At 40.5% G+C, this 27,981-nt stretch overlaps 1 protein-coding gene across 1 annotated transcript; it reads right to left on the reverse strand.

Moving 5' to 3' along the window:
• LOC139463372 (uncharacterized) lies at window positions 1-27,704 on the reverse strand. The gene is made up of 3 exons (XM_071244631.1): window positions 27,562-27,704; window positions 21,014-21,043; window positions 1-1,237 (listed from the first exon to the last, which is right to left on the reverse strand). The coding sequence occupies exons 1-3, from the start codon at window positions 27,702-27,704 to the stop codon at window positions 1-3; spliced, it is 1,410 nt and encodes a 469-aa protein (XP_071100732.1).
• Between the last annotated feature and the right edge of the window lie 277 nt (window positions 27,705-27,981).

A 27,981-nucleotide genomic window follows, 5' to 3' on the forward strand; every position in this document is an offset into this window, starting at 1 on the left:
TTAATGAAACAATTCACTTGTCAATGTCTCGGTTCTCATATTAAGCTCTTTGACATCTTCAATCAAGTTATGTAACTCTCTTTGCCGAATTTCATTCTGTTTGTAAGTCTTTGAGAGTGATCCCCCCTTTTTCATTTCCATTCCCTCGATGACGTCAGGGGTAGGGGCGCTGTAGATTATATCCGGCATGTCGACAACAATGTGAACGCGTGAAGTCCTTCCAGTAATGTAATCGGGATCATGCGCAGTGCCGACACTATTAATGTCAACGTCCTCCGGAAACCTTGGATGATCATGCCAATGAAGAGTTCCACTTCCGGTTGATTCTATATAAGGTAAAGAGGTCTTCCCATTGGTTGAATACCCTTCATCGTCAATCACAGACAAGTTCGATGACACAAATGATTTTTCACAATCTCTATAGCTGTGAACTCGACGTTGTCTCACGGTGCTTTTCGGAGTCCTGGGAACCGATCGGTCGCCATCTTGGGAAGCGGAAGTCGAAGGGAGATAATACACGTAATAGTACTTCCTGAGTTTGTCCATGTCTATCTGATCGCCTTCCGTGAGAGGTTCAAGTTTGAAAGAATCAGGGACCAGATCAACGTTAATGTGTCTGGCTCTGTTCAATGGCGTCAGTGCCGTGCCTTGTGAAAGAGCATGGGTATGCTTCAACATCGGGTTCTTAGGCGTCCTCTTCTCCATGCCGTGACTGTGCAAAACCAAGTCTTCACGTTTCAAAGCTTTCCTTCCAATGTTAGGAATGCTCGATATGGGTTGGGCGAGTCTCTGAAGGTTCAGCTGAACAGTCTGCTCAACTCGTGAACTGGCGGGCACCGATATGTCATCGGAACCTTCCGGAAGGAACATTCGTGGAGTGTCGGAGTTTTTCGGCTCAATCAACTGTTTGCCTTCTAACGGACACAAGGTGGGTGGGTTTTTCTGGGGTCTCATTTTCTTAAATTTCTCCAGAGTTGTGATCATGGCACGCCTACGTGGGGAATACAGATTTGTTCCTGAATCCTTCAATCTGAGACGGAAATTGGCGTCTTCTTTGCTGATTTGACGAATGCGAAGTCGGTCAAGGGCTTGTGCGAGGTTAGTCTGCTCCTGATCGACCAGCTGATCCCGAAGTCTCGTGAGGCGTTTGAGATATTCTTCGTGATGAGGCTTGCCATCTGCCGCCCAGGGGGGTCTCTTGCCTTTCCTGGAGTCCAGATTTGGACGTTCCATCAGTCTAAAACACATAATAATGAACACTTTAAGTTTTCGGATATCGTAAAACTTAGATACCATGCCTACTAACATATCACCATTTAGATACATTCACCCCTACCAGTCCAATATCAGGTGAGGTGAGGTGGAATGGGGTTTAACCTAGCGTCCAAGATTATTGCACTTATATAGCGACGTGCATACACGTGTGTGTGGCAGCTTGTATTAGTCCGGACTGATGACGATTTATAGTGCTAGCCCACTGAGATACCATGCCGCAGTTTATAATGAACACCATACTCAGACACAGTATACTGAGTCCGAGCCGACCAGCCTTTGTTTTTGCCCCTTAATGCCGAGCGCCAGACAGGGTAACAACAAGGACCATCTTTTAACGTCTTTTGGTATGACGCGGCCGGGAATCGAACCCCGAACTTTCCGCTCTCCGGGCGGACGCTCTACCACTAGACCACGGAGGCGGTACCTTAGTAGTGAAGAGTGAGTCACCGAATACGTCCATATCCACGAGACCTCATTGAGTACCAGTCTTAAACACACTGTTTTTGGTTGTTCGTTTGTTGTTTAACGCCGCACTCAGCTATGTGACGGGAGTAAATAATCGAGTATGGACTAGACAATCCAGTACTGGACACAATGAGCATAGATCTACGCAATTAGAATACGATGCCATGTATGATCTGTGAAGCTGACCACCCGATCCCGTCAGTCGCCACTTACGATAAGACACTTAGATATTAGTTCTTCATAATGCTGATCCTACGCTCGATGATGTTTTACGACTCGAATGTATGCAGGTGTTAAAGTTAAATCTGAACCACTCCATCACGATTCAGTCAACCCCTCGTAACATTAACAGGCAAAAACTGCCACAGTAGCACTTTTACTGCCCTTTACAATCTGTCAGATATTTGTCTACGTTGATCAGTTATATCAGAGGACATATTTTCGTAAAGGTCAACCTCAGATAGAGAAGAAAAAGTTTACCCTGATATTCCCCTAGGTCCGCGTAATTTATCAAATTTCATAGCGTAACAGTTTTATTAGAAATCGTTTTGAAAGTAGATGTGTTCGCATACAAAACAGAAAAGACTATACAAGACTGATACTGGTTTGATAATGCTAGTCCACGGAGGTGCAATGCTGTAATTTAACAAGAATACACAACATCCTTCTCTGTCCAGTCCTGGTTATATTCCCCCAAAGCCAAACACCAGGCAGATTAACTTCAATAACCATCTTTCAACGTCGAACTACCGACCTTGTGCTCTCCGTGCTCACACTAGACATCGGAGGCATGTTAACACGTCGGTGTAATGTTTGGGGATATTTTTGACATCATAATGGAGGAATAATAGACATCATTAATAAAAGCCATATGAAATCTTTCCTTTTTTGTCAGCTGTGATCTTATCGCAAAATGCAAGGACGCGTACATTCCACACTTGTTAACTTCAGCTGCAAGATTTTATCAAGACCACAGTTTATCCGGTTGCATGGCCTCATGGCCAAGAGTAGAATTTAGCGTATGCGATCTTACAATAAATACATACTATTAGTATGTATACTGTGTCTGAGTGGGGTAGTCATGTTAAACTGCGGCATGGTATCTCAGTGGGTTAGCACTATAAGTCGGCATCAGTCCTGACTAGTATAAGCAGCCACACACACACACACACACACACGCACGCACGCACGCACGCACGCACGCACACACAAACGCATGCACGTCGCTATATAACTGCAATAATCGTGGACGCGACGTTAAACCCCATTAATGTCATAGGATATGTTAATACTTACGGCACACTAACAGCAACATGTCCTATGACATTAATATCTTTGGAATTTAACAGATTAAGCATTGCGTGTGAGTTACTAATATTTATAACAAAATGGAACGGAATGGAATATTTGGATCTTAACTTTGAATATTGTTTTTCAATTAAAATCGTATAGTATGATAATATCTGATTTAATACTCTCGATGTTTTTCAATCGTGTTATACTACATTGATATTGAGTTTAACAATACGTTGAACAGCATTTCAGTCATATAAAAGTGCGTCAGTTTGGGGTGAAATGTTAGGCTCTGACCCTACCAAACTTTGGATACCGACAGGTTAAAACGTCAAGCTAACGTCCTTCGGTAATATTATTCCGACAACTGGATAATCATTCAATGTTATCCACTAAATATAACAAATGACAATTTTCTAAATAGTTCTGGAATTATGAAAAAACACGAAAATAAGAAAATAATTGCACATGGACTTAAATATAAGACTACGGTATTATTGACATTGTACTGATAACAACGTACAGGTGATACAGTCGTTTAGCACTGTACCTAAATCTCCAAACAGTAAAACGTCGAGCGAGAGGGGTAAGGACGGTTCCGATGACGTTGATTGCAATCATGGAATATTGTTGGTCAGCTTATATTTCACAATACAATCGTATGCATACCATACACGACTCACAAGCACGGAAAGCCTTTAGAGGTATGATAGTCCGTTCAAACCTTAAACGTCCACGGCACTGTTTTTAACTCGTGGACACTAAAATATGTTTTTTTGAAAGTAGCATGATCTCTTTCATGTGAATATCAGATAACCATCGTTCCATTACTGTGACGGAGATACGCACTGTCACACTACTCATGACGGGCGTCGTACGGTGTGTGTTCGACCTGGGTGACTCGGGGGAGGTGGGTCGTAAAACGAACATGAATAAGAATGGTTGAATGGTCTTGCGTTTTATCTCGAAGATAAGTACACTATAAAACGTCGACGGCAGAGAATAACCAGTCTCTATGATCCACCGAAACAGATTTCATCGGGAGTAAAAAACAAACAGCAGTCAAAATGAATGCATCACTGAAAATCAGAAATGACACCGGGTGTTCGTGCAAGGGACATGCATGTCCTGTCCTAGCGGTAACACCCGCCTCTCACATAAAACCCATTTCGCTTGATTTCTAATAAGTATAAAAAGGGGTCCTCTTGGGTCAGTACGATCCTGAATATTACAAGTACGTGTTTATATCAAAGTAATGCAATTATATTTTTCACACACAATAAAATCAATTCCATAATGCCTTGATCCATGGGGCATTTGTATCTAAACGTGGTATCTAAAGGTCAAGAATAATTTGTGAAAAATGCAAGCAAATGCCTACTGAAGTTACCGAGGGAACAATTTATGAATTGCTGGACTTCCTACAGGAGAACAACTGTGAGAAATATAGGTAGGATATTTAGGCAAGAAGCTGGCGTACCCATGGCTGCCAATTGTGCTCCCCTTTTTTCTCATCTGATTCTTTATGCACACGAATTGGAACTTCTTCTCTGATTGGCAAAATCGAAACAAGGAAATTCGTTCAAGAAGTTTAATTTAAGTGAGCGAGTGAGTTGGGTTTAACGCCGCTTTTAACACTATTCCAGTTATATCGCGGCGTGTCAGCTTAATGTGGGAGGAAAGCCCGTAGTGATGCAGGTCTCAGACGTTTACCACTTCGGTGAAACCCACGAGCACGGGTATGATGCTGACAAAGCTAGAAACATAATCTGGACGAACCGGGATTCGAACCCACAATCCTAGGTTTCTGGCGTGCCCAAGGGACGCAACTCTGCACAGCGAATCGCGGCGCCTTAGACGACTGAGTTTATCACACTCTACAGGGAACTTCGGTTATTTGAACTTTATGAACTCAGTATATCGCTAACCCCGAGTAAGATATGCCCCCAGAAAGAGACGATTGAATGGATCGGGTGGTCAGACTCGGTGACTTGGCTGATAACATGTCATTATAACCTAATCTCGTGAATCCAGGCTCATAATGTCAGTCACTTGTATTAAGAAGTTGCTCATTCATAACGATTTTGTCTTAGTAAACAATGTATCGTTAAAGACGAAGACGCTACATACAGCGACAGGATCCTTCTTTACTTTTTAAACACGAATAAGTGGAATTACTCTTTAATCCTAAAGAAAATCACCAAGATAACGAGCTTTATGTTTTTGCCTACCCTGAAAGGTGGAATTCGAAACTACAAAGTCCATATCTACCTGCGGTTTATCGTAATGTCTTTAGTGTGACCACGGACTTGGTTATATAGGTCCGTGGTGTGACTGGTAAGAATCCACGAACCTTACTACATAGACGTCTTTCATTAACATCGTCTCTAGAGAAATCAGTCCCCGGAACCTACAGTCAATGCGTTACCTGTAGAATATACACTCTACAGTGTGTATATAAACCCCTCTGAGAAACTCGACAAACAAATTGACAACAAATTGATTTATGTATCATATGCTTCTAAGTTTCAGTCAATCTTCTGTATATTGATATGTCTAAATACTTGTATCCACATATGCAAATGTATTTGTACTCTCCGAAACCACTGGAGGAAATAAAGATCATTCATTCATTCATTCATTCATTCAACAAGAAACATTTATATCATATTGAAGATAGCTGGAACATAATATGCTATTCTCTCGACTTCTATCCATTCTTGAAAAGTATGTACCAAATAATATAACTGCATGAACAACAAATTCATGTTATCGAAAAATTAACAAGGACCTAGCTTCAAATGTGAATTAACCAATTAAAAGTCTTATAAATAAACTTTTTCAACTATGTAAAAAATGTCTTACCCTTTCACAACCCAGATATCACTCATGCTGCTAACTGCTTGGCTTGCCGTACTGTATTGTACTACACGAAGTTGTACACACAGCATACAGCCTAAGCAGGTGGGATCTAAGCTAACAGAGGGGCCGAATTCAAGAGCCCAACTGACGTGAAAGGTCCTTCTAGGTGCACAGCATTTAAGCATTACTACGTAGCGTAAACATTGGTTGTTCGGGGTTCGTTACCAGTACTCGCTGTATTTAAGTATTTGTTACAAAATGCAACTGTTTTCATCTTTGCTGGTGGTGATAGTACTACTACGTGTACATATCAAGACAGTGTGTGTGTGGATGTTTCCAAAATGGAGTGAGTGAGTGAGTCAAAATTTAACGTCGCATCTGCCTTATTTCATCCACACAGCGACGAGAACAAGATGATCTATATACAACTGAGTCATGAATACAAAGTTATATTAAAAACAAATTTGTCAAACATATTTTATCACAACAACATTTTCAAAAATTGAACAACGGTGGTGGTTTAAATGGTTGTTTTGACAACCAAGTAGATATCCAATTCAGGAAATTATATATTTCAAACTAATAAAAGTGGTTACAGTAAAACGTTATAAATGAATGGTGTAGCAAGCACTACATCGCGAATGATACTTTAACTGATTAGTTCTTATTTCAACTCCCTGTGAAGTATACAACCCAAGCTGCTTATGAGGCGCTACCGGGTACCCATTTGCTGTTGGGCGAACACAGGCATATATCGAACACATTCACTTGCCTGTGGGGACACCACATGTAGCATGTGTTACAGTGTGGGGCAGGGACAAAGCCCTTGAAATTCTCAGGAATCACGCATAAGGTATGATATACCCTGGGGAGTTTTTATTAGAAATTTAAATCTACCGGGTACCCATACACTGCATCCCCGGTACGGTTTCTTCAACGTGACTGCCATTTACATGCCAAACAAATTACTAATGCCATACTATTGCTGCACTTAGGACTTTTGGGGTTTTTCCCCGGACGATAAGGAAAGTAAAATTGTACATGAAGGGTCGCTTACCAGAGTTGCCTAGCAACATCACAGATTCTACAACGATTGTCCGTCTTTAACAGGACAACAGTATGGTTAACCAGAGTGCACGTGCACCACTCTACTACTACTATTACTACTACTACTACTACTACTACTACTACTACTACTACTACTGCCACATCAATACTACTACTACTACTTCTATTACTACTACTACTACTAATAATAATACTTGCAGAGTGAGGCGTTAAACAATAAACTTCTACTACTACTACTACTACTACTACTACTACTACTACTACTACTACTATCACTACTGATACTAATGCCAAAAGAAATTGTAGTAATAATTCAATAATTTGACGCTCGCCAAATTATTACCTATTTCAACGAATACCTTTCTACTCAAATTGCATGCTCAGCTCCCTAGGGGCTATCCAACCCATTTCGTTTGAACTGCCAATACATATATTACATGGGCACATTACTACAGTCCAGGTCGAGAATCTGACCCGCACAGACACTACTCCACAACCCTTTACAGATCATTTTGGTTAACACGACTTTTATCGTCTGCTTTTGAAGGGTAGCAGACGACAATGAAGTCACGTGACTCCAGCTGACAACAGGAAGCCATATTAAGTCAACACAATTAGCGGACAAGGTGCTAAAAGGCTTTCAACACCCATACTCAAATTAAATATCATGTATACAAGTGTAAGCAGGGGAGATTCATGTAGGAAATTCTATTGACCTATGACGTGTTTTGTCTACTGCCCCCTGGGAGGTATACGTTTGACCTGTAGGTTATATACATAGCATAATGGCACATATTAATCATAACGTCAGACTTGGTGAACTGTCATTGTTCAAATACACACACTTTTATGTTTACCTGAAGTTCATGACGTTGATTTCACTTAAACCCTTGTAAGGCATGTCTGCAAATACCACGGTGCTTCAAATTAAGTGTACTATATACCGCTGGGTTCGAGAGGTGCATTTCGCCTGTACAGATTATTCCTAAGGTTATTTAATCCGGAGTTAAAAAATATCATAAAAAGGTTCTTAAAATCCGATTATACGTTTGATGTTTGAACTGAACGAGGTTTTGTGAACTTTGGGATTGTGAGCCCCTGAGTTAAAAACCGATTAAGGCATAATGATCAATGGCTTAGGATGGTGTTTAAGTGTTAAAGTTCAATACCCCTCTTTATATGTAAGGCTGCCAAATAGATTATCTATAAACTCGCAACTGTATGACTCTCCGTGTTAAGAATTAACAAACAAGTTTGCAACAAGTGATGCTTACAGTAATCCGATTTTTGTGAAGGTGTGTGTGTGTGTGGGGGGGGGGGGGGGGGGGGGAGTAAAGGGACGGACAGGAGAGGGTGGTAGTGGAGGAGGGGACTAGTGGTTACAGAGTTTGTATGTGTTACGATCACGTCTTAAATCAGAGAACAATATCACTTACATTTAGTACATTTGTTCATGTACATGCTTGGGAGTGGCAAATGACTTCGAGGGCACGGTAACTTCGACACAAGAGAGGTTAAATAATGATGAATAAAGAAGGAATACGCAGGGTCCAAACTTTTAGTTCGAGTCAACCGTAGTTCGACACATCAAAGTTCAACACAATGGTGTTTGGCTGTACTTAATCACTGCCTGTGGCATCATCTCGGACTGCCGTTGTCCATTCCTTCCAGACCATCACAAGTGGACGTCGCCGGAAAACTACACCTGCCATACCGCAGTCCTTGACCGAGGATGAACTGCCCGACATGTGGAAGAACATTTCAGTTGGTCAACACTTCCTTTACATTCAGGACGGTGTGGACGACAACAGTTGACAACCTTATGCATATGCATCAGCTTTATCTGTCATAAAGACCCTGATACAAATATATCCAATACAGCCCATGCAAGTCTATAATGTTTGGCAAGTCTAGCTTATTGCAGTGTCAGGGACATATCTGATGTTTTTTTGGTAAGATATGTTCATTTCAGAGACTAGCTATAGATGTTAGTCTAGCATCAGCTGTACGAACTTTACATGGATGGAACTTTCTGTTCCTGAGACAAGCTGTACGCAAGTCAAGGCCTTAGGGGAACCAAGATGACTCTGTCTCCTTCCCAATCGACGCCGTGAGACCTACGTTAGGCTGTTTGAGAGAACAACACAGAACTCTAGTGTGAAGGAATATTGCTTGTTGACTATACTATGTTGTATTTGGTCATTGTATATAATAAATACATTCAACACTCTCTTTATCTTATCCTACACGGGCTGATCTACTATGTTTATGAAGGGGTCAGCTTATTACCCCGCCCATGACTGGTCCATAGCTTTGTAGACGAAATGAACAGTAGACGAAAGTGGATGCACCGGTACCCTTCTGTACTGGGGTCTGACCGGAACCATGTAAAAGGTACAATCTCGACAACATGTCCATTACCGTGGACAACTGAACGAAACACAACTATCAATTCCGTTAGCTCGCCATCGCGTAAGACCAGATCAATTAGTATCCTTCAGAATAAAAAGAACATGTTATTGATTCAAGGTAAAGCCCTCGTAGGGACACTTCTCTTTAAATGTTTATTGAGAGTAATCTCCACGTTATCACGCATGTAAAAGAATATAAGAGATCCTGTTGCTTTGTTTAGGACAAAAAAGCTCCTGATACATGCGAGATAGCATGTTTAAATGTGTGTAAACGTGCCTTGTTGTCAATCCCACTTAAACGACTGGCTACATTACATTCAACATTTACGACACTAATTCATGCTATATTTTTTTTAAATGAAGTAAACGCTATATTTATCTGGTTCGTGTTCTACGTCAGGTAGCATATCATTGGCAACATAACGTACCATTATAACTGCGGGCTAATCATGCGCATTCCTATGGAACTGCACACTAATTCACATACAACTGAAATGTACTTACGTTGACTTGCTAATCTTTAAAAGCGGTGTGTCCATGATTAACTATTGTGCATGAAAACAATTACCGAACAATAAACATAGTAAACTTCAGCCCTCATTGGGATAAGCAACAATGCCTTCGTTTCAGAAATCCGTGTTTCATACAGCCACGCTGAACTAGGTGTACTGCAAGGTGCCGGGGCCAATGCATGGGCCCCTATCTCTCCATCAGAACAGGAGATTTTGTTTCGAGTTCAATCTTCAAATCAACAGCTACGCCTGATTGAATAATGTACTTGGCTGTTCGGTAATATTCTCCACCTTCCTTCCTCCCATTCACTCACGACATTCATTTCTTGGTATTCAAAACTCATTTTCTGATTTATTTCTCCATGCATTGTCTCATCTCTCTTTCTCCTTTATTTTTTCATTATTAACTATTCATCCTATCGTAGTCATTCGTTCCTTCCTTCTTTAAAATTTGTTTCCTTAAATTAATATTTATTTATCCATTTATTACTACTTTGTTCTGTCCTTTTAAAATAATTTCATTTATCATTCATTCATCAATTCACTTTTTTATTCAACTTTATTTAACACGCATTGATAAACGTATTTTTATTCCATTTATTTTCTCATCTGTTTCTCTTTTATTTTTATCTTTAGTCACGTATCTCCAATCAATCTCTTTCTCTTCCAACACTTCATGTCCTCATATAGTATTCAGTGGTCCATAAATCCATCTTACTCGCTGTACATTCATGACGAAACTACATTTAAAGGATGACCGGATTTGTTTTACTCAGGCCCACAACTATTTTACACAGGGTTTCATCTGTATTACCTTGACATCCAATACCATTGCCTGACCCAGTCAATCAAATACGCCATGTCAGTGGGTGTATGTTTCGCGTTCGTTTAGAGACCACCGGGGTCTTCTTTCGTAGCTTGATAGAATCTCAGTGTGGTTCACTCTACAGCTTGCCGAGTTACTATGATATGCGCTGTGTTAGTCCTGCACTATGACCGTTGAACATATATAGTTTATGGGGAAAAACAATCTAGATGTGAATACAAGTGTAAGTCTAGCCAGCTCTAGCTAGCTCTATTCCATATTTCTATGAAATCAACATCGGGAAAATTATTTGTACAATTTTAGAGTCGAGGTATTAATGGTAATATATGATTTCATAGACTAAATGTTAGTCTAGCTCTGTGTGTACACATTGGTATGTTTAACTAGTCCTGTATTTTGCCCATATCACAACCCTGGACATATCCACGTTTGGTTGTCAACTAGGATTAATTGAGTGAGTTGGGTATGACGCCGTTTTGAACAGTATGTCAATTACATAAAAAGACGGTACTTGTTGTTACCCTGTCTGGCGCTCGACATCAAGGGGCAAAAACAAGGACTGATCGACTCGGAGTCAGTATACTGTGTCAGAGTGGGGTATTTATGTTAAACTGCGGCATGGTTTCTCAATTGGCTAGCACTATAAAATCGGCATCAGTCCGGACTTGTGAAGCAGCCACACACACACACACACACACACACACACGTACGCACGCACGCACGCACGCACGCACGCGCATGCACATTGCTATATACGTTTAATGATCCTGAACGCGACGTAAATTCCCATGGAACATCATGTGGCAGGAAAGCCCGAAGTGATGTAGTTCTTAGACGTTTACCACTTTGGTGAAATCCACGAGCAGGGACATGTGGTCGACAGTTAAACCTAGAAACATAATCGGGGCGAACCGGGATTCGAACCCACGATCATATGATACTAGCGTGCCTAACGGACACAACTCTTCAGAGCAAATTACGGCACCTTGGTCGACTGGGTCTCCCGTGTCCCAAGATGTTACCTCATGAAGTCATGATAGTAATCAGGGAGATACACTTAAAATAAAAAGTGAAAGGATTTTGCATATTCTTTGATAAAAATAGTTCGTTTATATACTTATTGTTATGAGTTAACACTTAACACGTCCAAATTAGCACGCACTCCTTCATACATCAACAAGTCTCCAATCATGACGTCATCGTTTTGTGAGATCACAAGATCACCCAAGCCCCGCTCAGATTGTTTAAGACGTTTCAGCACCTTTATGAGACGGATCCTTGTCGCGATATATTCCACAGTAGTCCTGAGTAGACGACCATCAAACTACTCTGGTGTGTCTTGACCAGCGGTTTGTTGTGTACACAGGAACTTGATCAATGTGTAAAGCCAGCCCATATGTACATTATTGTTTTTAATTTTCATTCATAAATACATTCTTATGATCACTTTTACTTTGTCCCTTGAGAGTGTTTGATGATAGACTGGACTGAATCTTTAGATGATGTGATGAGGAGAATTAATGTTACTCTCAGACAACACGGCTTGTATTAATTTTGTAAAATAAAATCTACAAAATAAAAAATAAAATCCAACTTGAGCCCAGAATAATGTTTAATATCAGACAGAGCTGGGTCAATCTAGACTTGCCCAATCACTCTAAACTTGAAGGGGATTCACTTGTTAAATCATTCTCTTGAGTCAGGGAGACAGACTACAACATCACCTTCAGCCCCTTGAAGCTGCAATCTAGACTTGCCAAATCTTTCTAGACTTGAGTAGGATTAATTTTGTAATTTATTCTCTAGAGTCTTGCGAGACCTTCAGGCCTTGAGGCTGGACCAGTAAATTATCATACTTGAAACTGCATATAGCCATAATAATCCACTATGCAGAATTTCAAATTCAAAGCCCTACTGGGAAACATACACATCGGGTTTCATCACATTTTGTCCTGGGGTTTCTGAGTAGTAGAAGAAGCCGTTTCACACAAAAACCCTACTTTAGTGTCTGTTCAGAACAATCAATTATGATTGATATCCTTTCAGTACTGACATTGACTCCCTTTTCTTGGTGACCCGTGAAGATTCCGGGAGAGAATAGGTCTTCAGCAACCCATGCTTGCCGTAGAAGGCGACCATGCTTGTCGTACAAGGTGACTAACGGGATCGGGTGGTCAGGCTCGCTGACTTGGTTGATACATGTCATCGATCCCAATTGCGTGGATCGATGCTCATGATATTAATCACTGGATTGTCTTGTCCAGACTCGATTATTTACATACCGCCGTCATATAGCTGGAATATTGCTGAGTGCGGCGTTAAACAACAAACAAACCAACCAACCTTTTTCTTGGTACAATGTACCTTCAAAGCATGGCTCGCAATGATCCATACAGTTGGTAGATGCTCATGGTTCTAGTCGACTACAGATGGAACTGATTTCAAACTTACAATGCTTTGACATGCATGCCGCCGTGGAAATGAATAGAAGCTAATGACACGTATCCGTGTCGATGTCAACAGCTTAACGAACTCGTGGACAAACGATCATTAACTGGCATTGTCAGGATGGCTTGATATTGAATAGAGACGGTAAATTGAAATCAGAGTCGCTTTCAATCACAGAATTATGAAATGTATTTGAATATTCAGAATTGTTAGGGCGGTCGGGTAGCCTAGTGGTTAAAGCGTTCGCTCGTCACGCCGAAGACCCGGGTTCGATTCCCGACATGGGTACAATGTGTGAAGCCCATTTCTGGTGTGCCCCGCCGTGATATTGCTGGAATATTGCTAAAAGCGGCGTTAAACCTAATCACTCACTCACTCTCACTCAGAATTGTTAAAATATACTGAAGCAGGACAATGTACCTTTTATTGTGGCGTTAACAGTTAGGAAACTAAACTGCTGGTTCTATCGCACTGTGGCACTTTTCATACTACAGATGGGGTTATAACGAAATAAAACCTTTCTGGCCAATGAATAATCATTGGCTGAATCTATGTATGTAGTTTTACATTGAAAAGATGCCCTGTAGTAAGTACACTACCGGGCAAAAGAAAGTATACACGCAGTTTTGATGCTGGCTATAAATGAAACATACAAGAAATGGTTATTCGGTGGTGGTGTATTTGATACGGGTATCATAGTTGTGAGTTTTACCTTAAGTTCCGGCGACTGTATTCAGTTAAGTATTGTTTTGATAACATTTGTAATTCTTCGGTCAAATCCAGTTTCCAAATGTATATTTTCTTTTGCCCGGCACATTATTTGAATATTTAGATTGTTTAAATATATGCCGGTGCTGAAGGTTGTACTTTGTCTTGTGAGATTAACACAGATCAAATTATATTGTATTAAGTTAATTATTGAATCGATAACATTGATTATTGCTTTGTCGGGTTCGCCACTGTATCATTATATTTTGCGCAGTGCGGCGAGTCAATAATCCTGCTTATGAACCTGCTACACGATGCAATGAAATCTCTCAAAGTCCAAATTACAGAGATTAGAGGTATGATTCTGGGATCATATTTTGAGAGATACATGTTCAGGGCCAGGAATCATGTTTTTTGTTTGTTGTTTAATGCCGCACTCAGCAGTATTCCATCCACATGACGCCGGTCTGTAAATAAACGAGTCTGAACCTGACAATCCAAAAATACATTAAGTCCATATGTTGTCTAATTCCTCATGTTTGTTGTAAGAGGCGACTAAGGGCATCGGGTGGTCAGGCTCGATGACTTGGTTGATGCATGTCATTGCGTGGATCGATGCTCATGATATTAAGCACTGGATTGTCTCGTCCAGACTCGATTATTTACAGACCGCCGTCATATCGCTGACATATTGCTGAGTGCGACGTTAAACAACAAATAAACAAACAAACTTAACTCTTCAGATTTACACTTAATGCCACTTACGTCTTAACCCGGGCATCACCAAGCACCATTAATGAGCATACCTTAAGTCTAAAATAGAGTCTCAGCGAAGCAAAATGTTCAAAACTTAAGATAAAATTGATTTCGTGCTCCGCAAAATTTGAGCTAAGGTCTGGGATTCTCCGACCTCGTGATCTCATAAGCAAGGAACTTATAGTTCAAAATATGGAGAGAAAAACTTTGCACAATACGATTTTTTTACCTTTAACTACAATTAACTGTCGTTTTTTGAAAAGATTTGCTTCCAATTGAAATTAAACTGCCGGGCAAAAGTGACACCCCCTTGTTTATTTGGTGGGGGCTAAAAGTGAAACAAACACGATTTGGTTATTCGATGGTGATGTGTATTCATATCAATCAGTATCAAACGCTCGACTGTTTTCTACCTACTTTCTTTTGCCCGGCAAGATATTTTAACCAAGTGTCTCCGACGTAGAAATACTACTAGGGTATTACATAGCTGTGCCACCCGTAACCAGTGTAATCCTTGACAGTGGACAAATCATATTTAAAAAAAAGATATGTGCACAACAAACAGCCCGAAACAGACAGGTGTTCCACAAACAATCCCCCTACCTTGTGCTTGTAATCTTCAAGGAAGGATGGTTCATCTGCTCTGAGGACACTGGCAACTGACCACTGACCATACCCTGACCACTGGCATATATACATGGCCACTGCCCACTCACAAAAAGCAATCAATACTGATCAAGCATATACCTACATATTAATAACAGCGCTTTGTCAAGCAGCGCGAGTGTGAAGACGAGCCTGAATAAGACAGGACAATCGTATCAATCAGAGGTATTCTTCGGCGCTGGGGTATTTGCTGAAAATGGCTTGGTCTCTTAAAAGAAAAAATTACGACCGTCAGATGCAAAGTATGTATGTGTTATAGTTTCAATGTCCATCTGTGTTCTATCACATCTGGCTGAAACATGCACTATTTCCACTTGAAAACTGCTCCTACTTTGACATGTTTCAACAATCATCCAGTTGCCCCAAAAACCGAGCATATTATTTTGTGAATTGTTGTGCAATATAAATGCAATTATGAAGATGATTATTATTGTTATTATTGCAATAATCTTTTCTGTTGCATCCACCCGGAGAGGTGAAAGTCCGGACGCTTCATCTCATTTGGCTAGCACTATAAAATCGGACTACTGCAAGCAGTCACACACACACACACACACGCGCACGCACGCACGCACGCACGCACGCACGCACGCACGCACGCACACGCACACACACGTGCAAGAAACATTGCAGCAGATGTCGACAATTAATTTTTCAAAACACAGGTACAAAGTCAAACGCAGAGCATATACTTGTCTTGTATTATATTTGGGTTCCAAAATTATTGTCCTGAAGATTTTACAGCCATTCACTCACACATCAAATTCTTCAACGTAAGGGAGATAACTGTCGCAAGCGTGAAATCAAAAGTCGGTGCTAATTGAAGAGCAGTAAAAGGTCAATGGAATACCCGAGTCATTGTCCCTTGTCAAAAGCTGTGGCTGCCAAATAATCACAGCTTGCACGACAATAATGACAGCAGTGTTAACTCGCAGAGTGGTATTTGGCCTCGACAAGATTTATTTGTGTGTAGATATGAATATATATCAATATTTCACAGTGAAGGAATTATGATAATTGGGTTCTCAATGTGTGTATGTGTGTCCGTGCAAATGGAAAATTGATGTCGATTTCATGACACGCTGTGTATATATCACGGTATATGATATGTGCCCTGTATTATGTGGAGAAGTGGCATTTGATACGTATTTGACGTTTCGTTGAGGAGAATGGTTAAAGGGTACATTACATATTTGAAGAAGCCGTTTTCCTTTTTGAGATTTGTTTATGGACAGGTTCGTATTCGTCAGAATTAATAGTATCATTTCAAAACTGTTAGAACCAGTGGTTTGTTTACAGTACAGTACAGAACCGTCCTGTACACATACAGAACAAAGACATATGCCAAACTGTAGCAGTCCTATACACAGAGAACAGGACACATGTCATACTGTAGCCGTCCTATATACAGAGAACCAGGACACATGTCATACTGTAGCCGTCCTATACACAGGGAACCAGGACATATGTCAAACCGTAGCAGTCCTACACTGAGAACAACGACATATGTTATACTGCAGCAGTCCTACACAGGGAACAATGACATGTTATACTGCAGTAGGCCTACACAGAGAACAACGACATATGTCAAAATGCAGCAGTCCTACACAGAGAACAACGACATATGTTATACTGTAGCAGTCCTACACAGGGAACAACCACATTCGTTATACTGTAGCAGTCCTACACAGAGAACAACGACATATGTCAAAATGCAGCAGTCCTACACAGAGAACAACGACATATGTCAAACTGCAACAGTCCTACACCGAGAACAACGACATATGTTATACTGCAGCAGTCATACACAGAGAACAATGACATAAAACTGCAGCAGTCCTACACAGAGAACAACGACATATGTCAAAATGCAGCAGTCCTACACAGAGAACAACGACATATGTCAAACTGCAACAGTCCTACACCGAGAACAACGACATATGTTATACTGCAGCAGTCATACACAGAGAACAATGACATAAAACTGCAGCAGTCCTACACAGAGAACAACGACATATGTCAAACTGCAGCAGTCCTACACAGAGAACAACGACATATGTCAAACTGCAACAGTCCTACACAGAGAACAACGACATATGATTCACTTTTGGCAGTACCAATCCTTTATTTAATCAATAAGACGACCTTGATTGCAGATACTTGCAAAAAAATACAAAATCATTAAAATACCGTGACTCAGTACGGTCAATCAGAGACGCTAAGAGAGATTTAGGATGCAATTATCGGTGGCTAGTCGTTTCTTATTGAAGTGGAAAACGTTAGCCTCTGAAGACAAACCCTGGATTAACTACACACTGTTTATCTCTTCAGATATTAGCAATGGACACGATATTTCGCCAGGTTTATATTGACCGTTCTGTTGCAAGAGTATCGTGCAGATAAAGTTCTGGTGGTGTATGTTTGTGTGTTATTGTTTGTGTTACTGTTAGTATGTTAGTGTTAGTGTGTGTTAGTGTTAGTGTTAGTGTTAGTGTTAGTGTTAGTGTGTTAGTGTGTTAGTGTTAGTGTGTTTGTGTGTTAGTGTTAGTGTGTTAGTGTGTTAGTGTGTGTGTGTGTGTGTGTGTGTGTGTGTGTGTGTGTGTGTGTGTGTGTGTGTGTGTGTGTGTGTGTGTGTGTGTGTGCGTGTGTTTATGTGTACTGTTCAATAAAAAAAACGTCTGACGATCACAATTGCTATCGATGAGATGTTTGTGTATTGCCAGTCAAAATGAGATCATGCTACTCAGCAGAATAGATAAGTGGCATTACGGGGTTTAATTATTACATTCTTACATATAATAAACATGGTTCTGTGTACACGTTTCAATGTATAATCAAAGGTAGCCTTATGGCTGAAATAAAACCAAACACAGCGTGAAAGCAGCGTAAATCCTAAATATACTACTCGAGAAAAGTTAAAGACCACCCGATTCTTTCAAGTTATGCCATGACAGATTAACTACAGTAATACGAAAGAAAGGGGTGGCTCTTAACTCTTTTGAATGGTATAACTCGCTGTCAGTGAACAACAGAAAAAATAAGAACAATTGTAAGGATCAATGCACAAAAAAAAGAGTTTCAAAGCAACGGATTTTAAGTCCTGATTTATTCGAAACTATATGGCTTACGTGATTACATTTTTGACGATATTATTTATAAATATATTGAATGGTATAATCACGATTTTTTATCACAAGTCCAATTAATCTTTATCACATAGAGCAAATATTGTTTTACTTATCAAGAATATTTCCGTCAACAACTCCACGATCACAAAGGTTATAAAACAGTTCCGATGACGTGCCTTGACGTACGATGATAATACCTGTTAATAGCATGACAGATAATCTGCGCAAACGTGTCATAACCAACTGAGCGGACAGTGGTCAAACAGAGTTCACCACAGTCTAATGATGTTTGCAACCAACACTGTGATATTTCAAGATATAAGACCGTCAGCACAAAATCTCACAGGTGTTAATGATCGTAATAACAGTTCGTCATTAGCAGTGTGTCCATGTAATTGCTGTGTGGTGTGGTGTTCGTGGGCATCGACCGACCAACTTCACTAGCCTATACCTAATTGGTGTTGGTGTATGTGTGTGGGGTGGGGTGGGGGGTGAGGGTGTGTGTGCGGTGGGGTGAGGGTAAATGTAAGTGTATGTCCATAAATGTTAGCATGTACAATTATATTGAGGTGAAAATATGCAAGAGGCATTTACCCTCTTCATGGGGTGACTATGATTATTCAATCAATTCATTCTATTGAATGGGATGGAGAAGTCTGTTGGGTAATGAGTAGTCAGAGGCGGAACCATAATTAAAAGGAGGAACTTCAAATGTGTTGGTTGTGGGATAGTGAGGGCTGGTGAGGAGTACGTGTCATAATGAACGTGAATGCATATTTCAATGATACAAAGTATTGTTTTATTGGGTAATTTGTTAAAAGGAACCCGACCTCGGTCCACCTCTTAAAATACACTGACGATTGAGTTACATCATGGCAATATATCCACTCATGTTTGGCCAGCCAAACCAGTGACTCTAACAATTTTCACCGTGGACAGTTGACACGAAACAAGTTACAGACTCAATTGAGTCGCCTCTTTCAAAGAGGTGCTGAGAATATAATCTGATCCTAAAGGAGTTCCAAAGCACGTACTGTAATGCATTTACACATTTTACCACAAATACATTTCGTAAATATAAAATAAGACATGTCCATAAATGCAAAATAACGCTGACTAAAGCTACCCACCTTATTGCAGGATATGCACGGCGTTAAGCGTTTCCCAATAGGGATCAATGCGTTCTCCTCTTAAAATTATTTATTTAGCGAACCAATTATTTTCTCGTCAAGGACATTAGATAACATCAGGTTGTATTCATTGGGCAATAGGTGATTGCTATTTCCTGTCATGTCCTTTAAACACTGTCTGGCAATACCGGAAGTAACTGGCGGCCATCTTAATTTTTCAGTTTGATCGATCAAATTGAAAAATTACGATGGCTGCCAATTATTTATCGATTGTTTGTGTTATGGAGAAAAGTAATAGATTCCAGCTTTTTTAGAAAGAATAATACAAATTGTTTATTGTGAAATTACGAAATGAGATTTAAATGCTGAATCACATGTAAACATGTCTATTCAGTTTAAGGTTTTTGTTTTTTTGTTTTACGCCGCACTCAGCAATATTCCAGCTATATGACGGCGCATTCAGTTTAAGGAGAGATTATGATCCATGGTACATTCAGTTCCAATCTAGTTCTAGACGAAGCGGTTATTGCCTCCTGGAAACTGACAAACCGTATCAATGTACGAATTGTCTTCCAAGCCTGTCGTAAGAGGAGACTAACAGAACCGGTGGTCAGGCTCGCAGATTTGGTTGATGAATGTCAGTGTACAAAATTGCGTAGATCGATGATCATGATGATGATCACTGGATTGTCTGGTCCAGACTCGATTATTTACAGACCGCCGTAATACAGCTGGAATATTCCCGAGTGCGACGTTAAACAAGAAACAAACATATAACTTAATGTTTGAAGTACTTGAAGCAAACTATCTGGGAGAGAAAACTGGAAACGCACCAATCGTCCTCTTTGTACCATATATAATTCAAAAAGAATTACCGCCAGAGAATAACTCGTCGCGATTATCCGTCGAAGCAGATTCTGTTGGGCGTAACAGTACAAAACTTATATAAATGAATCCCTCAGCGATGAGACCAGGTGTTCGTGAATACGTCTGTGAAATACTGAGATGTATAACTGGCATTGAGGCTGGGCATGGATATTTACCGATGCGTACATTACTGTTATTCTGTTATTAAATCAAATGTCATTGTCGACACACGTACACATACCAACCAAACTGTAAAAGTAAATTGTAATATTTTTCTCATTAGTATAAAGACCCAACACAGCTAGAAAACAACACAAATTACTAATGGACAATCCCATCATTTAATGTGATGTATATGAATTGATCATGCATATATCATGAATATATATATATATATACATAACATTATCATATCATAAAAATATTACATTAGCAATTGATACAATCGCATAATACGGAGTTTATAGTTATAGTTATAGAGTTATAGTATGAATGTACATTATAAGCTTGTATTATCACCATAGCGAGCACCTGTTAGCCAAACAACCCCACACACACACAGCGATCAAACGAGGCTGCGTTAATCTCACAGTCTTACCTTTTCCGAATGACTGTCTTGGGCTTTTGTCTACAATCAAGGCAGTGAAACACACATGATAGAAATGACATTAATACGATCGAATATACGAATTCTTTTAATTTATATCATAGTAAGAACTTTCATTTGATATATTAATTAGCTTACGTTGTAAAACAAGATCTTATCATGAAAACAATGATATATACATTTTATCATCCAAAACTGGCTCATACAGGATATACAGGAGAAAAATTGCATCACAATGCTTTGCAGATCATTGTGAGGTCATTGTTACCATGACGTCACAATCAAATGACATCACTAATGGCTCTGCTACTGAAGCTGTTATCATTACTTTTCACAATTAAGACACTGCTTATAGTACAAACTGATAAAGTTGGAAGAATGATGTTGGATGATAAATAAAATCTCACCCTCGTGTCTTTTGATAGCAAATATATGAACACTTGTTGAAATATTTGATATCAAAAGACACGAGGGTCAGATTCTCTATAAATCCAAAATAAGATTTCAAAATGAAAGTTATTATATATCCATTTAATCCAAAAATAAGATTTTAGCATGAATGTAATGATTTATTTCATCCATATTTCTTAATTATACTTATGAAGAAAACTGTACAGAACGTATGATAATGATGTAGAGAACTTGACTATTTTGAAACGACTGATAGTTTTAGACAATTCAGAAAATAATAATCCTACAAGCAGTTATAATTCTCGGGGCGATAAAAAAAAAGTATGAATATATATCAGAAATAAATTTACATTGTTGAAAATTGCGTCCCCTCCTACAACACTAACAGAACATAACCACAGAACATTAAGTAAGCACAACATGTTGGACGGAGTGTCTAACATTCTCCTGCTAAACCTCATAAATCACAAACGTATTATGTGGCACTCCAGCCACACACACTGTGGTGGATTTAATCGATCCGCACTGTAAATCTCCTTATCTGATTAACAAGAGCAATAAAGTAAGGGCAAACCTGTGTACATATGATTTATAGACAATGCAGTAGCAAGCTGCATTTCAATCACAACATAATTGGATTTCTAAAAAGTTAAGTACCCTCTTGTGGCCCAAGTTTAACCCAGAGTCAGAGTTTTCTTTGAGTGTTGCTCAACGCCGCACTCGGCAATATTCCAGCGGTCTGTAAATAATCGAGTCTGGACCATATAATCAAGTGGTTGATATCATGAGCATCGATCCGCGCAATTGGGATACGATGATATGTATCGACCAAATCAGCGATCACCTCTGACGTCAAGCATGGGTTGTCGAAGACCAATTCTAACCCGGATCTTCACGGGGGCATTACTGTTAGATAGATTTACGTATCATGACCAAACTAACACACCCGTGACAGCATCACTCAATATTATTACAGCTACATCACGGAGTCTGGACCAGTCATATCAGTGGGTGAATGGAGACAGCGTTAAATGAGAGTGTGCGTTATTTCTGGTTAGTCTAGACGCTGTGATTGAGTACGGTTTTACGCCGCCCTTTTTAAAGCAATATTACAACAACAACGCTGGGAAACACGAGTCTACACACATTGATACTGATGTGGGGATTACAATGCACCCTTGGGTGTGACCAGAGAACACTTTAGCCTACCCCACAGCCCCTGTAGTGACTTGTAGTGATCTGAGACATTGTCTGGGTCTGATTCGGGTAATCATCCACTGCTAGAGAAATATACATAATACACTAAATATTTTACAGACAAATAAAATAGATTTTCATTAGTCCATTAAAATTTGACAAAAAAATAAAATTGATTTTTATTAGTCCATTAAAATTTGCCAAGGATGCCACTTGGCCCCAACAATATATTGTCGATCTCGTCACATCACAACCCTGTACATAATACTGTGTCGGACAAATCATTCTATAGCAGCATGAGAGACAGTCACGGACTTTGGGGTCGACTGAACTGCCAGGCAAAAATAAGTATCGGTTAGTAATTGAATTTGACCAAAATAATAAATACAAACGTTTTCAAGATCCGGGTAGATTAGGTTTTCACCAACCCATGCTTGCCAAAAAAAGCGACTATGCTTGTCGTAAGGGGCGACTAACGGGATCCGGTGGTCAGGCTCGCTGACTTGGTTGATGCATGTCATCGATCTTACTTGCGTGGATCGATGCTCATGATGTCAATCACAGGATTGTCTGGTCCAGACTCGATTATTTACAGACCGCCGTCATATAGCTGGAATATTGCTGAGTGTGGCGTTAAACAAACAAACAAACAAACAAACAAACGTTTTCAAAGCATTTCTAGGCTGAAAAAAAATCGCCGAAACACTGGAAACATAAGGTCCAAAACACAACTATGATACCCGTGACAAATACATCACCATCGAATACCCATTTCTTGTTTGTCTTATTTGTAGCCACCATCAAACGTGGGTAAATACTTTCTTTTGCCCGACAGTGTGTAGGCCGAATCACATATTAGTACCAACCGATCCCTATTGTGCCATTACGTGACCCATGGGAACGAGAGACCCATTCTACCCAGAAATCCCCATGATGAATACCTTACATGGTATTTCGGAATGGTGTTTAACGCTGTAAATTAAAACAGTAATATCACGACAATCCGTGAAATGATGTCAGGTTCTGGTCAGTATTATGTACTGAACCCGTGACTGCAAGCCGGGTACGATTGTATACTAAAGCAGCCAGGTCACAGCTAGTAGCTGGCATTTTCATGTACTCGTCAGTCAAAGTGAATTTAATTGTTGAAAACCGCTGTGGCTACGAAATAAAAACACACGTGTATTGGTAACAAGTTATCCCCCGTAAAGGTCTTAGAGTGAGTGAGTGAGTGAGTGAGTGAGTGAGTGAGTGAGTGAGTGAGTGAGTGAGTGAGTGAGTTATTTCGAGTTAGTGATACTCGTGATGTCGGGTTCATCTGCTTGTAAGCTCAAGAACTTTGAGAACTTAAAGAACACTAGGAGATGAGTCTGACTTGACGCGACTTTGAACAGTGTATCAGCATGCTGTGAAAGGAAAACCGGAAGTGAACACCGGTATGGGCCTGTCAAACCAATTCCAAAGGTCATAATCGGCGATTATCTGGGTTGGTTGGTTTGTTTGTTGTTTAACGCCGCACTCAGCAATATTCCAGCTATATGACGGCGGTCTGTAAATAATCGAGTCTGGACGAGACAATCCCGTGATTAATATCATGGGCATCGATCCACGCAATTGGGATCGATGACATGTATCAACCAAGTCAGCGAGCCTGACCACCCGATTCCGTTTGTCGCCTTTTACGACAAGCATAGACACCTTTTACGGCAAGCATGGGTTGCTGAAGACCTATTCTATCCCGGATCTTCCCTGGTCTCGATTTTCTGGGATTCGAACCCAAGATCTTTATGTCTTTATAACTTACAGTAACTGTTTCGGGGGAACAGGATGCCAAATCGTCTGAGGCGCTGCAAGTCGATGTGCAGAGTTGCGTCCCTTAGGCGTACCAGAAACATATGATCGTGTGTTCGAATCCCAGTTCGCCATAGTTATGTTTCTAAGTGTGTCAGCAGTATCCTCCTGGGTGGTAAGGTGATGAGCGTCTAATACCCACATCACAGGGGTTTTCCCCACGTCAGCCGTGATAGAACTGAAACACTCTCCAAAGCGGCGTTAAGCCAAACTCACTGACACCCCACTAAGTCACCATTTCACTCAACCTTACCGTAACCATAGATTGACTGTGTAGCGAACATTTAATCACCTCAACACCATTATAGTACCCCACACGTGCCCGCCCTACGCCAAAGGGTAATAAATTGATAACAACAATCCTCCTAAACATCATCATCCCGCTGTCAAGATTATCTACACGCCAGGCATGTTGTCTTTGTGTACAGTTGTCAGGCAAGTAGTACCAGTTCTGATAAAACCTGGGGGGACCAGATAACTATCTATCCCCTCTATTACCCCCAGGATCGTCTTCCAATAAACCCCACTTCCCTAAAGCTTCACAGTTGATTTTAAACATGAAATCACTTGTGTGCTTTAATAACATTGGTCTGGAAAGATAAATGGCATCGCGTTGGAGAGAGAATGAATGGAAGAAACCAGAGTGGTTTCTCGTTATTGAAAATAAATTGCTGGTACATCTTGGATGTCATGGAGTAGGGTCCAGATGGTTGGGTATAATCGTTTTTGCAATTTAGTTGGCATAGCAACCGATTTAGGTCAACAGTTGTCTGAATGATTATTTAATTGCAGAGGCTAAATACCATGTAGCCATGACGTGTATGTGTCTAGAATCACTCAACGGCTAGTACTTATAAGATGATGATTCCTATTGTATCTTCATCACCATTGCATTGTATTTTACCGTTAACCAACCTGAACGAACTGTGAAAGTAAGTCACTTCTCATTAATTACCGTTATTTCTGACTTTATCCGTGTCACGCGACCTTGCTTGGTTCCATCAATAAGCCTTGTTTCAGAGACGGAAGAAGGAAGGTATCACCCTCAGCCGAGCTGAGGTTGGGACAGGTGCTCCGGGGCATCAGCATCACCATCATCACTACTATCATTATGCGCTGACCTGGTGCATAGTGCGTTTTGTAAATATCTACCTGTATAGGGCGGTCGGGTAGCCCAGTGGTTTAAGCGTTCGCTCGTCACGCCCGGGTTCGAATCCCGACATGGGTACAATATGTGAAACCCATTTCTGGTGTCCCCTGGCGTGATATTGCTGGAATATTGCTAAAAGCGGCGTTACACCGATTCCTTGCTTGTAGGAATATGCAAACAATCCTAATTAATGTCACAAACGCGTAACGCACGCACAACATGCGCGTTGTTAAGGCGATACGAATATGAGTTCATTGAAAACTCGTTAATCTAGTGCTCCACCGACAAGTTCTATTAAAGAGCTTAAGTCTAAACTGCCGGGCAAAAGAAAGCATACACTTAAAATTGGATTTGGCCAAGCAATGACAAACCTTATTAAAACGTTACGGGGCTGAAAACTGAAATAACGCTTGTCTGTTATTGGTGGAAGATACATTTCTTTGAAGGAACAAGACAGGTCTTTCTTCATGGTCTTGGGTTTTCTATCCAGTTTGGCGAATGCATCGCCCGGAAATCCTATCAGCTGCATACTGATGTGACACGTTTTTAAAACTGTACTTGAAATACACGATCAGCTCCAGCAGTAAGTGGCATTGGTGATGTGTCACTGTCTCTTTAGAATGTCTGACTGGACAAAGTCAGTGTAAGTAATGGGTTTGACTCCACGTATGCCAAGCGTTAGATCCCAAATGCGTATCACAAATTTCACCAACACCCTTGAAGTGACTAGCGTCTACACGTGACAAAACAGAACACGTTAGTTGAATGATGCACGTGAAAATCTGGTGTTTTTTTCGGGTATATAATATTGCATGTGTATGAAATTGCAATGGATAGTTGATAAAACATCACGGGTAATGAACAAGCACAAAAGATACGCCCCATTTGACTGCACAACACAGTCCGAAATGCGGCAAAAGAGCCAACCACACCCATATTGCAAGAAACTTTAGCTGTACACGTGAACAACCATCGTCAGACTGTTTGAACGTTACAGACAGACCAGCAGTAGACGGGTCATGGCAAGACCAGGCAGGCGGCGGGTGGCAAAGCGACAGGATGACCTGTACTTGAGCACTTTACCTTTGCGCAACATGTTTGTCACAGCGACGGAAACGGCATGACACCGCACCAGTCAACGCAATGTGCTACGACGTCTCCGCGTCGTAGATAATCGAGCCTACCGCCCCTTCCGTGGAATAGCCTTGACCCATACATATGAACACCAACGTCGAAGACATCTCAAACAGTAGGCATGACATCAAGACAAACATATATTGATGTGTGCGGGAGTACCAGCTAATCCTGCGCCATAATCCCCGGTGTTTCGTGCATCAAATGATGAATATGTACAACAGATATGAGATATGCGTTATGCACAGTGGAGTAGTTGATACAATATCATTGGTGATACATTATAATAAAAAATGGCCAAATTAAACCATCAACTATTATTCAAACTCTTCCTCTGCGCATACACACTAAGCAGGCGAGAGAGAGTTGGTTTTAACGTCAATGCTGCTTTATAAAGTATTGCAGTTATATATATAACGACGTGACATCTGTTAGTGGAAGAAAATGCAGGTTCTAGACGTTTACTATTTAGATGAAACCCACGAGCAAGGATATGACGCTGACAAATCTACAAACATTGGCATGGCGAACCGGCTTTCTGGCGCAACTCTTCTCAGCGAACTGCGGCTTCGTCATCGACTGGGTCACCCGCAGTCAAACCTCACTATGTTTGAGAAGGTTGGGCTGCGAATGGTTGAAAATCAAAAAGTCGTGCCAGGTTTCTCTTAACTTCTTACTGTTTGTCACTCTCATTTTGATATTCATCCAATGTTTGTTTTTATTACCGTAAGTCGGATTACGTCCCCTTGTATGGAACTCTTATTGTTAAGAGTCAAACACTACATGTTAAACCTACCTTCCCCGCCGCCCAACTTTGCGCTTGTCTGTTATTGGTGGAAGATGTACTTCTTTGAAGGAACAAGACAGGTCTTTCTTCATGGCCTTGGGTTTTCTATCCAGTTTGGCGAATGCATCGCCCGGAAATCCCATCAGCTTCATACTGATTTGATAAGTTTTTAAAACTGTACTTGAAATACACGATCAGCTCCTGCAGTAAGTGGCATAGGTGGTGTGTCACTGTCTCTTTAGAATGTCTGACTGGACCAAGTCAGTGTAAGTAATGGGTGTAACTCCACGTATGCCAAGCGTTGGATCTCAAATGCGTATCACAAATTTCACCAACACCTTTGAAGTGACTAACGTCTACACGTGACTTAGCTGTCCATTAGGCATACGCAGATCAAGGGCAGATAATAACTCCCGGTTGTTATGAATC

Source organism: Haliotis cracherodii, unplaced genomic scaffold (genome assembly GCF_022045235.1).
Source record: "Haliotis cracherodii isolate W230 unplaced genomic scaffold, xgHalCrac1.p SCAF_16, whole genome shotgun sequence".
In the NCBI taxonomy this organism is placed as follows: Eukaryota; Metazoa; Mollusca; class Gastropoda; order Lepetellida; family Haliotidae; genus Haliotis; species Haliotis cracherodii.